General features: G+C 40.4%; 1 protein-coding gene across 1 annotated transcript in view; it reads right to left on the bottom strand.

The window, feature by feature from the left end:
- Positions 1–17,516, bottom strand: part of LOC139464732 (zinc finger protein 236-like) — a 41,493-nt gene that overhangs the window by 17,105 nt on the left and 6,872 nt on the right. The window contains exons 3-5 of the mRNA XM_071246247.1: positions 14,627–15,724; positions 3,593–3,651; positions 3,108–3,289 (exon numbers count right to left, since the gene is read on the bottom strand). Of these exons, the coding sequence (XP_071102348.1) occupies positions 3,108–3,289; positions 3,593–3,651; positions 14,627–15,724 (1,339 nt within the window). The remainder of the gene's footprint in view (positions 1–3,107; positions 3,290–3,592; positions 3,652–14,626; positions 15,725–17,516) is intronic.

Raw genomic sequence — 17,516 nt, forward strand, 5'->3', positions numbered from 1 at the left:
CCGGACCTTGCGCTCTCCGGGCGGACGCTCTTCCACTAGACCACTGACGGAGGCGGTCGTTCCAAACAATGACACAAGAAATGAATTTGTCCAGAGGTTTTGCTTGGCATGCTGGAAAAGACAACACGTACATGTGTTCATACAAGAGAACCTATGGCTTGGCGGCATCCCACGACTATAGGTTCGAATCCTGGATTCGCTCTGAGTATGATTCTTGGTTTGTCAGCACCATACCCGTGCTCGTGGGTTACACTAAAGTTCTTAACATCGAAGACCTGCATCACTTCAGGACTTGCTCCCACACAAAGCTGCCAAACGGAGAGACTGGCAAAAGCGGCAATCGACCCAGTTCACTCACTCATACAAGTGATTTACAACTAAGCTGTTTGAACAAAGCTATAAAGAAGCACACAAGTTTAGCTTTCACTGTAGGATTTTATTACATTTCACTGGTACGTGTTTATAACAGGCGCGATACACATCAGCTGATGACGAAGGTTACTCACTGGTACATAGCGAGAGGAGAACTACGTTTTAACAGACGGAAATTATGAATAACTTAACTGTGACACAATATTGAGTAGATAGCACATGTACAGACACTGACACTGACTATTGCTACAGTATAACTAGATGCTTGTCTGATATAATACGTGCATTTGTTAGGCGTTGTTTTCCACACTTATTAACCCTACTTCCCGAGGCAAGGGAGTTAACTGACTATAAAAGTCCAGTTTCCACCCTTGCCGAACTAGTCTATGCATAGTCCAATCAAAATCATGCACCGAAATTGAAATCCGGTTCGTAAACTGTCATGCACATTTCGGTCGATTGCAGGATTTGCAAAGCATGTGCACCACCAACTCGTCAGCAGATATTTTCCAAATCTTCTCATGTTTTTAATCAAGGTGCACACGTGATTTGATGCATTTCGCGATGTAAGACCCGTTTTATCACAATATAGATATTGATTATCGATCAGATCGTCCTGGCCGGGCGCCACCATTTTGTGCGAAGCAAACGCAAGTGATACGAGAGGTGGAATCTGATTGGTCCTTAGGAGAGGCTTAGAAGGGACATAACTGGTAATAGCAACTGGTGGCGCTACGATCGAGCCTAGTAATTCCAGCCTAGCTCAACAAGGGTGGAAACTGGACTTTTAAAGTCAGTTGACTCTCCTGCCTCGGGAAGATGTACTTACCCCTTACTTATGCTCCTAAGCAACCTACGAGAGGTGGCTGATTGTTCTGAACCCAACTACGAACGATGTGTAATACACCCTTAACAAATATTAAGAACAATATTTATATGCTTACATGCTACATTTGAAACAAAGTACACAACTAGGCAGCATATTTATGCGTGCATCATAGTGACTAAGTAATCTCTGTTGAAGAAAAAATGGGCATTACATGTCGGTGATGCCAAAGGGCATGAGTGACTAAGGGGGTGTTTGATAGCTGTGCAGTTGCGGCGTGTCAGGTCCCGACCATCCTGGGTTCGAATCTAAAATTCACTCTTGTTCTGTCAGCACCATACCAATGATTGTGGGTTCCCCAAATTGGTAAACGTGCAGGCCTGTGTCATTTACATTAAACCGACACGCAGTATATATGTTTTTTATTTGGCAGTGTAAACAGTGCTAATAAATGATTGTAACTGTATTAATTGTTTCTGTTGAGATTCTGGAGTTCATTGCATTGTATCTAGACAATGATTAGTTGTCAGGAATGTAGTACTATTTAATGAAGGCAGTGGAGCAGTGGAGAGAAAGTTACTATATTTAGATGCTAGAGTGATGTGTAAGCACAATAGAAACATAGCCTATTCTGTGATGTTCTAATGACACTCGTCACGATATGGCTGAAATATTGCCGATGTGACGTAAAGAATAAACTCGATCACTCTAATGACACTGGACTGGTCTAGCACTGTGTGGAAAGTGATGGAAGCTAGTTAGACGATATAAGTGGAGCGGGTACGTGCCTGTTTCATCTCTCATTTCATCTGACATTACATCAAGACCAGCTTTCGTGTGAAGATCACTTTTCACCCTGGTGTTCAGCCCAGGCCTATCTCGGAAGCTTGACCACAGTTGCGGCGAGGTGATAATTATTCTTGTCATTGTCATTTGCACTGCTCTCACATTTTATACTGCCATTGAATATTGTACTACCAATCTATTGTGTACTGCCATTGTAATTGCCATGCAGTAATTTGTATTGATTTGTAAGCCAAGTTAATTTTGGAACACAATTGTTGAATGTATACCATTTGATGTTTGTTTGGTGCTTCACACAAAATAGTTATTGGTACAAATTTCTGGATTACCGTAGTGTTTCAATTTGGAAATCGACTCGTAACACTGCTTAAAGATGTGTTAAACTCAACTCACTCACTCGGTTGCGTAACTTGAAAATCACGACTGTCGTTTCGGTATGATCATAATCCAGTTTCCAGCAGTACCAGGGCCCACTTGCACAAAGCGATCTTAGTACTAAGACTAGTGTAAGCCTATGTTAAAGTATGGGAGTTAAGATCAACTTAGCCCTAAGATCGCTTTGTGGAACGGGGCCCTGGACAGAACTAATCTTTGACTGACTGAGGGCCACAAGATTTCAAATTGATCTTCGCTTGTGGTGTAGCAAACAGGCTTCAGGGACCGTATGCACAGATGATGATATAAACGTTATGTGTAATCTCAGCACGGAACGCGCTGCTGTATTATTTGTCAAGGCGTCTGATAAGAAACAAAAGTCGTGTGTTATGTAACAAAAGATAAAACAAAGGAGCTAGAAAATCAAGACAGTATTTAATAGTTAGCACTGGTGATCGCTTTAATGATCACATAATGAAAGATAAAACCTTGTCCGAAAGGGCCAAAATGTGCAACTCAAAATATACGTTTCTAAAGGTATAACTTTATGATACAAATCCAAAAGCAAATAATGACCGAAAGTCCGAAATATTAAAAAAGGGGCCGAAATGTCTAAAAATGCCAAACGCACATGGTGGGTAATTATTATGTGACACGCGGTCCAAGAGGTAGCAAGATGTCACTCTAAGCGTCCATCTTGACACGGAACACTCTCCTCAAGAATCCAGACACTCGTGACAGGAAGACTCGAACTGAGGACTGGGTTGGGGTGTCGTCATCATGGAGGTCGATATCGACGAAGTGAGGGGCATCACGGAGGACGGAGGCAGAGAGAGGGGCTGGGATGGAGGTGGGAGGGGCGGGCAGCTCGGACAGGGGTTCAAGGATGGTCATGTATCTTCCAGTAGGACGCTGACAGGGAGGGAGAGGACATTTAGGGAGTGAAAGAAGATGGAAGTATAGAAAGAGATTAGTTGTTTAATTGATTGATTAAGAGATGACAATTAATGTTAGAAGAACCTTAAAGATTAGGACACGTGGTTAGTACTGCACATATATACCATAATAGTTTTCAAATCAATAATGCATGTGTTGGTATGGCGTTACTATGTATGCAACAGATTAATTGGTTAAGCTGATACACTCGTGAAACAAAAGACACACTCTCAGTTTTACAGTAACTCTAGTACATTACTGATTCCCTGAAACACGCACTTGGCGAGGAGGGGCCCAGATGTCAAAGTTCAAGGGGAACCTGATCACGAGGTCAGCAGCTGTCGGGAAAGAAGGAATGGGAGTCAGGGCACAGGATCAACTGGACAGTATACAGGAGGTCGAAAGCGTTTTAAAATGATCCCGTTGATCCTGAAGATTACGGGTAACGTCAGAACGACCTTTCGCGAATTTTGACCGACTAATGAAATGACTGACCAGAAATCGACATTAGCCAATCAGAAGGCAGCTTTCTGGTTCTTTACGACACTAGTTTTCAACTGGCGACTACGCTTCGAAACATATTTTGACGTATTCTCGATTAAAAAAAACAAACTGATAAGAAGAACATTCTGGAATGGCTTATAGATGGCCTAGATTGTATGGATATAATCATAAAACCCGTAACTGTCGTTCGGAATAGCCCGTGTTAAATATTTCGTGGTTGCATGTCACTTTCATGATCTGGTAAGCGACGCTCTGATTGGTTGGATGAAAGGTCGTTCTGACGTGACCCTTAATGGGATGTCCTCAGATCTTTGTTTAGCGATAGCGAGAACTAAGATATGATTTTAGTGAGATTGCACTACACCTGTCAATTAACACTACTAAAGGTTGGGATGAAAGCAGTGTATTGGTGTATACTGGACTGAAGTACTGTCACGTGTTCAGAAAGCAGTGATGTAATTGTAATTAACTTTATTCAACAAAAGAAAACAGTCTATGTTTAGACATATAGAACCAAACAAGCTTAGTTCCATTTAGTTTTTATGTACACCTTTGCCAGTGAGCAGGGACTATGTCTGCACTTTCTCCAGTGTAATATATAATACAGGCCAGGGTTAGAAACTAACAGTTTTTGTCCACTAGTCCTTATAATGATAACATATAGTAAAACCCTTAAAATGGGCCATTTTCTACTAGTCCTTAGGATATCTTTACTATTGGGCAGTTTGGTAAGGGCTACAGGGCTAGTGCCAATTTCTAACGCTGCTTGAGGCCAGTAGAAAGTTTATTTACGTAACAGTTTTAATAACTTAAATGTGGTCTGTGTGTGGTGATGCTCAGCAGAATAACTTGTTCTGCCCCTGGTAAGTAAAACTTTCGAGTGGTCATACTTTGTACATTTTCAGAATAAGACTGTGAAACATGTGAACATTAGTACAGTTGTTTTAGGCATCGATTGCTTATCCCAATGTTCTATAGGAGCTGTTCCGATGTTATAACCGGTGGCTGGTGGCCCGTACTGGATCAGATAGTTGGAAATATTCCTGATCTATTTGTATATAAAGGTTCCTTTCTCACTAAGAGAACCCCATGCTTATAATAGACAAAGGGGGAACTTTCTTCAGATCTAAGTTACTCCTAAGATATCAAAAATCGTAATCAGAAGACACACCAATTTCAGATTTTTCAAAGGAGAATCGAGATCCTTGAGTAACATTTAGATCTAGTCACAGAAATAAACAATAAATCTTATTTGAAAATATACCTCTACAAAATAAACAATAAAATCCATATGGATCCCAGAACAATGCTTAATTTCAGGAGCTGGGGCAATCGATTGTGTATACGTTTTGAACAATTATCAAAATAGTAGAAACCAACATCCATTACCTTGCTATAGAATATGTTCGCCACTATTTTCATTCAAGGATCCTAGGGCTAAGGACAGAGTTCGTGACCACCTACACTAACCCTAACACAACTAAGATCGAATATACTAAATTATTTTTCTTGAGATTGGGATATATCGAGTTTTTTATGATACTTTTGATCACTTATTGGTTGGCGAATCGATTCTATTACAGCGCCATACAGCACTGGAAAACCAATACCTCATTGATTAAAGGCATACAAGATATATCTAAGGTCGAAAATAAGCTGAAAGAAAACTCACTTTTACAAAAATCTGTGAGCAAACCACAATATTCACAAAAAGGCCTAGATCTACAAAAGTAACTGTTAATAAAACTAAACCCTTTTCAATTGGTAAGGGAATGTTTGTGTTTGTTGTTTTACGCCGCACTCAGCAATATTTCAGCTATATGACGGTGGTCTGTAAATATTCGAGTCTGGACCAGACAATCCAGTGATTGACATCATGAGTTTCGATCCACGCAATTGAGATACGATGACATGCATCAACCAAGTCAACGAGCTTGACCACCCGATCCCGTTAGTCGCCTCTTACGACAAGCATAGTCGCCTTTTACGGCAGGTTGCGCTGGGCTGTACTATTGTTTTATCAACTCCATTCCAGAGTTAATCAGTGAATCCAAATTTAAATCTGAGGGTAGGCAACGACCACTGGACCATTTATCTCCTATAAAATTATCAGCCTCAGATCACCAGTTCTGACAAAACAGACGGTCCGTTTAGAATATTAATTGACAAGTTAAATCTAATAAAACGATAAACATGAATGTGTCGTTTAGAAACAGTCCAACAAGGTTGACAAAGGTCTCAATGCAAGTTAACGTGAAAAGATCTGAACACAAGAGAATATTTGAAGGCAAAAAATATAATACACACTGCACACCTTCACAGAAAGATGTACAGTTCTTATTTAATGCTCTGTATTTCAATGTTAGAACAGGCGGACGGACGGACACGCGTGAAGGCGTTAGAGAAAGAATTCAAATTGCCATTTAATGCCGTACGTTTGAAAGAGCAGTTAAACGATCAATAAATACCAAAAACTACATCTCATATACAGAGATTTCATCGATAATGATTTAACAACATCATCCTTCATATCAATAAATGGACAACAGTCATTTCAGCAGCAGAAAATACGTTAAAAAGATGCATATTTGTGAATTTTGAAAATTGCAAATGGCGGCCTTGTCATCACCACCGATACTGCTGTCAAATTACTGCCATTTTCAGTACTAATTTACGTACTAAACACTTTTAAATACAATTACCGCCTTCTTAAATACCTTGCATATGCAGCTTAGTAAACATCTTGTCAGTAGAAATACTCGAAACGACGCTGTAGTCAACGAAATTCAGAGCGATAGCGAGCAAGAGCAATTGTGAATCTGTTAGAAACAGAGGGGACGTTGGCCACAACAACGGTAACTACGTTACGGAGAACATGTCAAAACGAGGCGTCATCGTCCATTTCCGGCAAGACCAAACTGCCAACTTTACTGCACGTCATGGGGCTAAACACTCCGGATTTTGATGTTTCAAAGGGCTGCCTATATATCCAAACGCCAGAAATATAATAGTTCACCACGCCTCTGTTCGTTGTTAAGCCCCAAAATAGTCACTTTCCAAATCCGTGCTAATATTACTACCAATAAGTAAAATTAAGCATTCATTTTCAGTCAGGAATACTGACGTTTATAGCAATATTTATCGCTATTTCCTAACTTTACCACAGAACCAACAGAAGTGGCAATCTTTAAGCTAGGGTCTGGGGTATGACTGACAGTTCAATGTCGGGTTTATATGCAACTTACATGATGGCGAAATACAGGAAGATGCCAGCACCTGAGGACAGAGCCATTTGTTGCCACATTCAGTGGAGACATTCCATGGACACTCGGGAAATTTAAAGACTTAACTTTCGGCGCAATAGCAAACGACTCAACAAAACTAAGCAGATGCTGGTGTGGCGGCCGTTGTCATGGTTTCCGTCGGTGATAAAAAGAAGTGCAGTTTCAGTGTTTTGAGCCCGAGTATGAACTGGCTAACTGGCTATTCAATTGCTGGTAGAGACCGTTCATGTTAAATGGGAACTATTTGCAGGTTTGTAGCACGTGATGTGAGTTTACGATTACCGGGACTACTGCACATATAGTTGCGGAAGGGCAGCCAGCTAAATTCTCTAGGAAATCTCCACTCATACACCCGCGAAAATAGTGTGACAAGAGTGGTCTCCCTTTGTTCATTGGTCTAGAAAATGCTGTCAAAGGGGCCGGTCCATCCATTCCCACCACATGCACGGGCAGTAAAAGCTTAATGACCGGCTTGTTAAGTAGGTTTGTTTGCTTGTTTTCATTTGCACATGGTGTGATTAAGGAATTAACGCCGGGTCTACACTACAGCATGTTCCCAGCTATGTGCCCGGCTCACCCAAGTCTGGAAACCCGGCGTTTAATGTGTAGGGCAATGTACTTGATAATCTGGGCCCCGTTCCACAAAGCTATCTTAGCGCTAAGATGATCGTAACTCCCATACTTTAACATAGGCTTACAATAGTCGGAGCACTAAGATCGCTTTGTGGAACGGGTCCCTGGTCGTAATGACCTGTTGTGACGTTCAGCATTGTTGAATCGAGAGTGATCTTGTTCAACGCCGTACTATAAGCTTATATACAACCCACGCTTGTCGTCAGGAGCGACGAACGGGATCGGATGGTAAGAGTTGGTCACTTGGTTGATGCATGCCATCATATCCCAATTGCGTAGGTCGATGTCCATGATGTCAGTCACTGGATTATCTGGTCCAGACTCGATTATTTACAATCAACCGTCATTTAGCTGGAATATTGCTGAGTGCGGCGTAAAACAGCAGACAAACAAACAAACAAACAAATAAATCTTTCGCGAACTCTGACCGACCACTGAAACGGATAACAAGAAGTCGATATCAGCCAATGGGAAAGCAGCTTTCTCGAGCTTTACGACACTCGTTTCAACCTGGCGACTTCCATTTCACACTATGCTTGAAAAATATGTTGATACAGTTCTCGATTAAAATTTTGAAAACTGAACAAACCAACATTCCGGAATGTCTAATATATGGTTGATATTGTATGGCAGTACTTCCCATGCACTGTGCCTCCTCCGTTCAAATGTTTATCCCACGGAAGCGAGAGACAGACGATAACTGACAGAATCAGTCGTACGGGCCATTACTGTCGTTCGGAATACCCCGTTTTAACGTTTTCGAGGTTGCATGGTTAGAAAACACATTCTGACTGTCACTTTCATGATCTGGTAAGCGACGCTTTGATTGGTCGGATGAAAGGTCGTTCTGACGTGACCGGTAATGGGATGTCCTCAGATCTTTGTTAAGCGATAGCGAGAACTAAATTTAAGATCTGATTTCAATGAGATTGGTTTTGATGCACCGCATCGTTATTTTCTTGTTAGAATAGTTGTTGGTTATCCAGTTTTACCGTCGACAACTGAAAATTATAACAGCAGGGATGGGAAAAAAATTAAAAATAAACTGACACGTGAGTCGCCAAATGATACATATTCTTAGAATATTTCTGTTCAGTGTTAACAATTTAGTGGGTTTCTTGGTGTGTTTTTATTTTGCCTAAATCAGGAGGTCCTTCATCTACAGTAGAATGTTGTTTTGAAAAAAACAAAAACCCAAAGAGTTCGTGGATGTTTGTTTGTTTGTTGTTTGGATGTCAACTTCTTTGATTTATCTTGCCGAGGCAAGAGAGTTAACTGGCTATGAATATGTCATAGTGGTCATTTTCTATCATTACCAAGTGAGATAAAAATGTATCTATATATTTTCACAGAACATAAATTACAAAGAATATCCTTTGTTTTTCTGAACAATTTGTAGTTCACGCAATACAATGCCAATGATGCTGAATCACTTCTTGTTGTAAAATAAATGGCGACACTTGGACCCGTGTAAAGGGCACAGGTCACAAATCAGATGAAGTAGTTGGAGAGCCGTTAGTTGGGGACGCCTTCGGCAGCTTCACTCCTAATATTTTCTTATAGCCAAGTGATAGTGCTAGAAATGTGCCTCTGTTCACCAAGCAGTGAATGGGTACCCGGTTATTAAGAGATGGACTGTTAATTTTCTAGCGCAGCTTGGGTTGTATACTCCACAGGGAGCTGAGAATGAAAATCGATTTGACACTGATATTTTGACCAGGGTAATAATGTAGTGCTTTGAGATTGCTTTAGAAAGTGGGTTTGGCACATTAAATATTAGATAAAGTTTAACTTGTTATATTACAGGGTATTTTATTGTTAAACAATGATTGTAACTGTATTACATTATTTCTGTTCAGATTCAGTAGAAGCTCATTGCATTGTATTTGGACAGTGATTAGTTGTTAGGAATGTAGTACAGTTTATGCAGTTTTGAGGAAGTTACTTTATTTAGATGCGATGTGTTGTGATGGCATTGTGTGGAAATTTCCAGTAGCTGATAAGACTGTATATAACGGGACAAGAGCGTATCTCTCACACATTTCATTACATCAAGACCAGCTTTCGTGTGATGATCACTCATCACCCCTGTTTCCCTGCCTTGGCCTTTCTCGGAAGCTTGACCACTGTCGCTGCTCGGTGAATATATTATTATCACTGACTTTTGCTATCACCACTGTATTTTCATGTTTGACACTGACCACTGCCATCATAATATATACTGTCACTGAATATTGTACTACCACTCTATTATGTACTGCCATTGAAATTGCTGTGCAGTAATTTGCACTGATTTATAAACCTAGTTAATTCTGTATTACATTGTTGATTGTTTACTGGTTACACTTGCTGGTCGTTTGTTGGTTTCACACTATTTTTATTAAGTACAGATTTCTGGGTTAATATATTGTTTCCATTTGGGAATCGACACGTAACAAAATATGGGTTTAGAGAACAATGTCAATGTCAAAATGAAGTATACCATTCTAATTTCTGTTTTTTTCCACATTGGTAATATGGTTATAATGCTATTGCAGAAAGTACACGTATAGTAAGTACATGCACTGCTGACATCAACCTGTCATGCACCGGACAGTTCACTTTATCTCACTGCCACTGCCTCTTTGATAAACGTTAGCCTGAACCACCTTCTTTATTAACTAACATCAATACCATACATTCTATGAGATTCATCATCTTCATCACTATTTACGTATGACTCTCGACCTTCCGATTAACGTTCTACTGGGAGGTACATGACAATCTCTGAGCCCCTGCCCCAACTGCCCGTCCCTCACACCCTTACACTCCACCCTGTGTGCACCTCTTTGTCCCTCTCAATCACCGTCTCCATCCACGCCAATGACCCGTGAAGATCCAGGGAAGAAGGGTCTTCAGCTACCCATGCTTGCTGTAAAAGGCAACTGTGCTTGTAAGAGGTGACTAACAGGATCGGGTTGTCAGGGTCGCTGACTTGGTTGATGCATGTCATCGTATCCCAATTGCCTAGATCGATGCTCATGATATCAATCACTGAAATGGGTGGTCCAGACTTGATTATTGACAGATCGCTGCATACAGCTGGAATATTGCTGAGTGTGGCGTTAATCAACAAACAAACACTGACTCCCACTCTGTGGAGGTTGATCTGAAGGAGGACGACACATAAACCCAGTCAACTGTGAGAGACATTATGTCTCATGGGCATTCGTCACCACTGGCATATTTCCGTAACCTTTACATTCGGCTCGTCCCGGAATGGGACGAGTTGGTCATAAATAGTCTCGTGGGGCCAGCTTTGTCAGTGGGTTCCATGCTCACAAGATGGACGCTTGATGTGGCATCTTATCTTTCAGTCAGTTCTTGTTTTAGCCCCTTAATGCCGAGCGCCAGACAGGGTAACAACAAGTACCATCTTTTAACGTCCTTTGGTATGGGATTGAACCCCGGACCTTCCGCTCTCCAGTGGACGCTCTACCACTAGACCACGGAGGCGGTGTAGATATGATTGTGACATGGTAGGATTTGTATTTAATCTTTAATATTGAATGTCATGTCAGTAGAGGTCAGAGCATGTCTAGGAAACAAACAAGGATAAAACGTTTTACAAAAACCTGAATGCTGACCTCATCATTTCACAAAGCCATAGTTTTCCGGGCTTTTCCCCATTTCTTACTACAAATTAAGACTATGTAGGGCCGCGACGGGTAACTCGGGTACTCGGGTCGGGTGGGTACTGAGTAGGAACCAGGTACCCACAGGACTATCCGGACCCGTGGTTAATCACGTGATATATTGTTTAATGCCAAAAATTATCTAGAACTCTATGGTTACACTATAAGTGACTTATGTTTTCATTCCTTCTGACTTCATATGTTTGCATAAAGATAAAACTAGATCGTTTTATACGTGTATCTAACAACATTTTGCCAGGGCTACAGCCAAACTATTCCAAGTCGGACAATTGGACCTATCTCTTGAGACCTACAGCGGGTACCCGGGTAAGGTCAGGTAATAGGGGGGTGGGTACCCAGGTAGTAAATTTGGACTCCGCCCAGCCCTAAGACTATGGGTAATAAATTTACAACCTACTTGCAACCTGGACTACCAGATATCAAATGATCAATGTTAAACATCTCTTGCCAATAATAAGATTATTCACAAATCTTTCTGGTAATTTCTTGAAGCTTGAAACTTATTCTCTAAATCTTGTATTGCCTCCCCCAGACCAATTGTGTTCTCAAAGATGAAAATACACAAGAAATCTGTTTTATCATGTACTGATATACATTTATTCCAATTAACCACCTTTAGCATATGTGTCAATACATAATAATACGGGTAATCTAGCAAGGTTCCATTGTATGATATTAGCTTCTGCATGTTACAATGTCGCCATGGTGACCATATCAAAAGTTGAGGTCAGTTCTTGAAGTCTTTATGATTGGTTTATCATTGTTTTGCCCAACAACTAACCAGATTTCAATTAATTTTGAAAAACAACTTGATATGACAGAAAAAAACTAAATTAGTGAGTGAGTGAGTGAGTGAGTATGGTTTTACGCCGCTTTTAGCAATATTCCAGCAATATTCCAGCGATATCACGGCGGGGGACACCAGAAATGGGCTTCACACATTGTACCCATGTCGGGAATCAAACCCGGGTCTTTGGCGTGACGAGTGAACGCTTTAACCACTAGGCTACCCGACCGCCCCTACTAAATTAGTGAAATGAGCAAGCAAATGCTGGAGCTGCGTGTGACAAGTCTTCAAGCTGGAACCCCAAATATTGAATTAAGTTAGGCACATGACAACTTCAAAGGGCACACCTAACTTGTGATTGCCACGGCACTGTAGCTCACCAGGCTATCTTTGTTTCATTTGAGTGAGTTGGGTTTCACGCTGCTTTTAACAGTATTCCAGTTATATCGCAGCGTGTCAGCTTAATGTGGTCAGCTTTATGAAGTGATGCAGGTCTCAGATGTTTACCACTTCGGTGAAATCCACAAACAGGGGTATGGTGCTGACAAACCTAGAAACATAATCGGGGGACTAGGATTTGAACTTACAATCATCGGTTTCTGGTGTGCCTAAGGGATGCAACTCTGCACAGCGAATCACAGCGAATCACAGCGCCTCAGATGACTGGGCCACACGTGCCCAATATTTAATATGAAAAAGTTGCTGAGAACAAACATATTAACAAACATATAACAAGCAGTGGTACGTAAATATGTACTACTGTACAACACTGTTGCAATACACAGCAATTGAGATTAGGTCATACAAAGTTACAACTCTTGTGTGAGCCTGTACCTTCTAAAGACATTTTTTTCTAATGTCATACAATTAATTCACAAAAACAGTAAAATCCCAATGATTTTAACAAAATATGATGTCATTATTAGGTGAACCATACATGCTAAGGTGCTGCTTCCTCAGTCTGACAATCTAAGAGATGTTTACAGAAGCAAAAAGCAGAAGCATTTTGAGAGAATTTAAAAGCATTACATTACATCTTGAGCAGAAATGGAAAAGCAGTGGCCATAATAAGTGTTTTTCAATGTAGCGGCCGTGGTGGCCATATTGAAAATTTTATTCAAACCTCAAGATAAAAATTCCGTCGTCATTATTGGTGGGGACAAGCAAAGGAAGATTCCGCTTCACTGGTCCAGTGGCTTCTGAGGAGATGATGTTTACAGTGTCAGGAAATGCACATTCAGAGGATTTAAGAGCATCGTCCAAAGTTCGAAGGTAGAATTTCAAACTATTGCTAAAAATGAAAGATATATCTTCAGCCCCACTACCAACTACACATATACCAAATATCAATAGATATTAAAACAAAATGACTGAGCGAAGGCCATTATAATTTTCAGTGCAAAGGTCAAATCAAGCTCAAAATTGAGTGTTAAAAAAGACACTGCAATATACATGTTAAACCCCACTACTAACGATGCATATACTGAATGATTGAGCAATGCCCTGCTGTACCTCTTGAAAAAACTGGGGTGTAATAGCCGTCTCATTATTTATGTGTGACCCCGAGGTCAAACTCCAAACAGAGGCTATCCCCGCAAGCTGTCAAAATGGCATCGGAGCACTGCTGTCTCCTCGAATGCATTTCCGATGCATCAAATTTAACAGTTTTCATCGTTGTTCCGTTCGATTTATTTTTGCGGAAATGATGACTGGCAGACATCCAACAAGTTAAAAGAAAGTTGTTCACTGTAAGTAATAATTTTCATTCATGTTTTTGCAAAACCAATGAGAGAATATTGCGTATCAACTAATGAATTTATCGCAGATTACATGACATTTCAGTCCAAAATACTCATGCTTTTCTTGAATACAATATTGATTTCTTTCTCGTCACATAAATACTATATAAACAAACTGGGCTGTAATCATTGGTTGGAACACGTATGTGAAGTTTCAGCTTCATTGGTCCAGTGGTTTCTGATGAGACGCTGACAAACTCATGACTTTCGTTGTATTGCCACTGGCAGCAAAATCTGACTCTGAGTTTCACGCCTCTTGCTTTTTAAGTTATTAAGAAAAGGAATTTTAAAGTTTTCTTGTTTCAAGTCAAAGGTGGCTACCTGGTGACCATACTGAAATTCCAATTTTGATGCTTTGAACAAACTTGAATCTCCCCTCCCTTAGAGGAACAAACATCCACACAAAATTTCTGCTTGATCCTTGACACAGACGGATGACTTGCAACAACATAAGCTCAGATGGCCTTGCAGGCCAGATGATCTAAAAATATAATTCTAACACTGGCTAAACTGTTTAGAATTGTGGTTCTGACTATAGACAAGTGCTAGCTTATAAGCTTGTGCACAGCACAAATAACAAATAATGTTTATTTTTAATCTGTGTGTCTGTTACTGATCATGCGAATACTGCTCGGTCACACACTCTGAATCAGGGGGTTCCTGCTTTATCTCGATGTCTGAGGCCTCGCCATCGATTCTCTGACCTTTCACCCTTGACTGGGTTCTGTCTTCGACTTCAATGTCACTTTCACAACTCTGACTTCCTGTCTCATTACAAAAACTCTCTCCCTTGCCAACATGTTCTTCCTTGCCCATGCTTTCTTCTGCAGTATCTCTTCCTCCTTCCTCCGGGCATCTATTTTCATCCTCACTTACAAGATCAACTTCCTTCCTTCCCTCTGCCTTTCCATCTTCCTGTTTGACTTCATCATCATCAACTGCCGAAGCCTTCACTTCATCCATCTTGGCAACGCTCTCCTCTGTCATCATCATCTGAGCCATAATCATCCGAGCCATGTTCTCCTCGTTGATTTGATCTCGATGTACCCTCGTATGTGCATTAAGATTTCCAGCTGTCGTACAACGACGATCACAGAATCTACACTTGTACGGCTTTTCTCCTGTATGGGTGCGGACATGAAGACGAAGGGATGCTGGATCTGCAAAACACTTCGCACAGAAATCGCACATAAAAGGTCTCTCATCTGAATGGCAGATCAAGTGACGTTTCAGAGAGCTTGACTGAGCAAACTCTTTAAAACACTGGTCACATTTAAATGGCCTTTCCCCTGTGTGTACTCGAATATGTTCATGAATTTGCGCAAAGTGAACAAATGTTTTTCGACAGTGATTACATTGAAACTTGCGTTCTCCCTCGATTTCCGTCCAATGCTCAGATGGTTCATAAACAGCTTTAGGTCGCCCTCCCTTGTGGCGGTCCTTCACACTGCCTGTATCTCGCAACCGTTTCTCAAACCTCCAGATGACTGAGAAGGATACATCCATGATCCGAGAAATCTGCTGTCGGGATGTACCATTCTGTAGGAGAGCGCGGACCTTTTCTCTGTCATCCATGGAGAGTCTTCTCCTGCTTGCTTTGACGCCCGGTGTTTTAGATGGTTCTGGTAGCACAGAGAATGTTACCTCTGGTTCCTTCAGCAGGACTTCATGGCCTTCGTCTTCAGACATTGAATGGTCTGTGCTCATCTCTGAAACAGACAGGAATAGCAAAGCATTTTCAAGTCCAATATACAGTCAACTGGTTGTTGTATGGCTGTCAGTGTAAACATGAAGTCACAAGTACTAAATAAAATTGTGTTTAGATCTTGGCCTACATCCTTTGAGGTAAGAAATTGTGATAAATTTTTTTATAAGAATTGACTCTCACTTTTTGTGAGTTTATTGGAGTATGAACCTTAAATATGATTATGTCAGATTAACGAGTATATCGATAGTCTGCGATATGGAGAACCTGTATCTGATTTTAATGAGATTGAGGTAATCTAAGCATGTTATTAATCCTGTTTTCTTTATTTAAAGCATTACTTATAAAAATTGACTTTCATTACTTGTTTATTGTTAAGCAAAGGTTATCTCTGCAGCTTTGTAATATGCAGCAACCAGCTGACTCGTCCCGCATCAAAACACAGGCTGTGTACTCGCGGGCAGATGACCACAGAGTACGCTGATCACTGTGTCGGATTAACAAGACTGATTGATGAGTGATTTTGGTAATTTGTTGCAAATTAGCTGTGTCGGAGTCGGAGTGCGAGACTGTCCGATTAACGGGTCTAAATAGCACTGATTTATTTGGTTCCCATCATTAGTGTCGAATAAAGCCGATTGTCGGATTAACGAGTGTCGGATTAACGAGACTTGACTGTATTCATCCAGGGGCATCTGGTAGTTAAGTTTTAAACTATCCCATCGGGTGCCAATTCAACTTACGAGTACAATTTAATAAAGGTGAAACGATACACCGATATTCCGATGCATCGCAATATACTTGAGCCATAAATGTGGGCCCATTTATCGATACGCCACGATACAGAACGCAAATCTCAAGTACAGCTTTTCCTCGCTATTGTGACTTTTAATAAACCGCTAACTTAGTTATAGCGCGAAGTAACGCATGGCTCCCCAAAAAGTATTTACATTTCTGATAAACTCAGGTTTTTACACTGACAGATGTTTTTTCCCCATCTCAAAAAACATTATCAGCTGATCATCGCAAGCAAATATCACCGGAAATACCAGTCAGCAAAACCGAACTGAAGTACGCAATTCAATACCATCATTATACCATCTTCCTATTAAAACGTGTTCATTGTATATCTGGACATGTGTTTGTAATATATTTTATTAATTTTATTCAAACTTTCATTTAATATTGTTTTCATTAAGTTAGGTGAAATCGTGTGTGAAGAGATACAGCAACCGGTCAGATTACCGCTTTTGAAGCATTGAAACGAACTTTAGTTGCTAGAGAATGGATACATATATTAAAAATGACATACTTTGACTTGTTAAAAGTCATATTTGTGGCAACTTGGCTAATATATTTCAACATAACATTTTCGCAATCGAAATACCTGTCGCGCGGGAAGTCCCTACGGTGACTGGTCAAACTGTTCCATACGTAAAAATATCCTGCAACAGCAATCACCAGTACCAAAATGCTACGCTTGTGGTTTTTATAATTTTAAATACATATAGAGTAAAAGCTGCAACTAAAGTAACATGATATTGGAATATATTATTCCTGATAAAACAATAATTTCAGATACAATTCTTTGACCATTGCATACAAATTCATTTAAGTTCTATCACAGGTGAAGTACATTAATTATTTTCTGGTGTTTGAACTTTGAATTGTTTTGAAGGTAAGTTAGAGAAAGTTCCACTTTGAAGCTTAACAACTTCAGTAGTCTTGTTATTATAAAATATTGTTGACTGTTCCAAAATCATGAAAGGTTCAATTTTGACATGCTTTAAGTCTTG

Source organism: Haliotis cracherodii, unplaced genomic scaffold, assembly GCF_022045235.1.
Source record: "Haliotis cracherodii isolate W230 unplaced genomic scaffold, xgHalCrac1.p SCAF_17, whole genome shotgun sequence".
NCBI classification, from domain to species: domain Eukaryota; kingdom Metazoa; phylum Mollusca; class Gastropoda; order Lepetellida; family Haliotidae; genus Haliotis; species Haliotis cracherodii.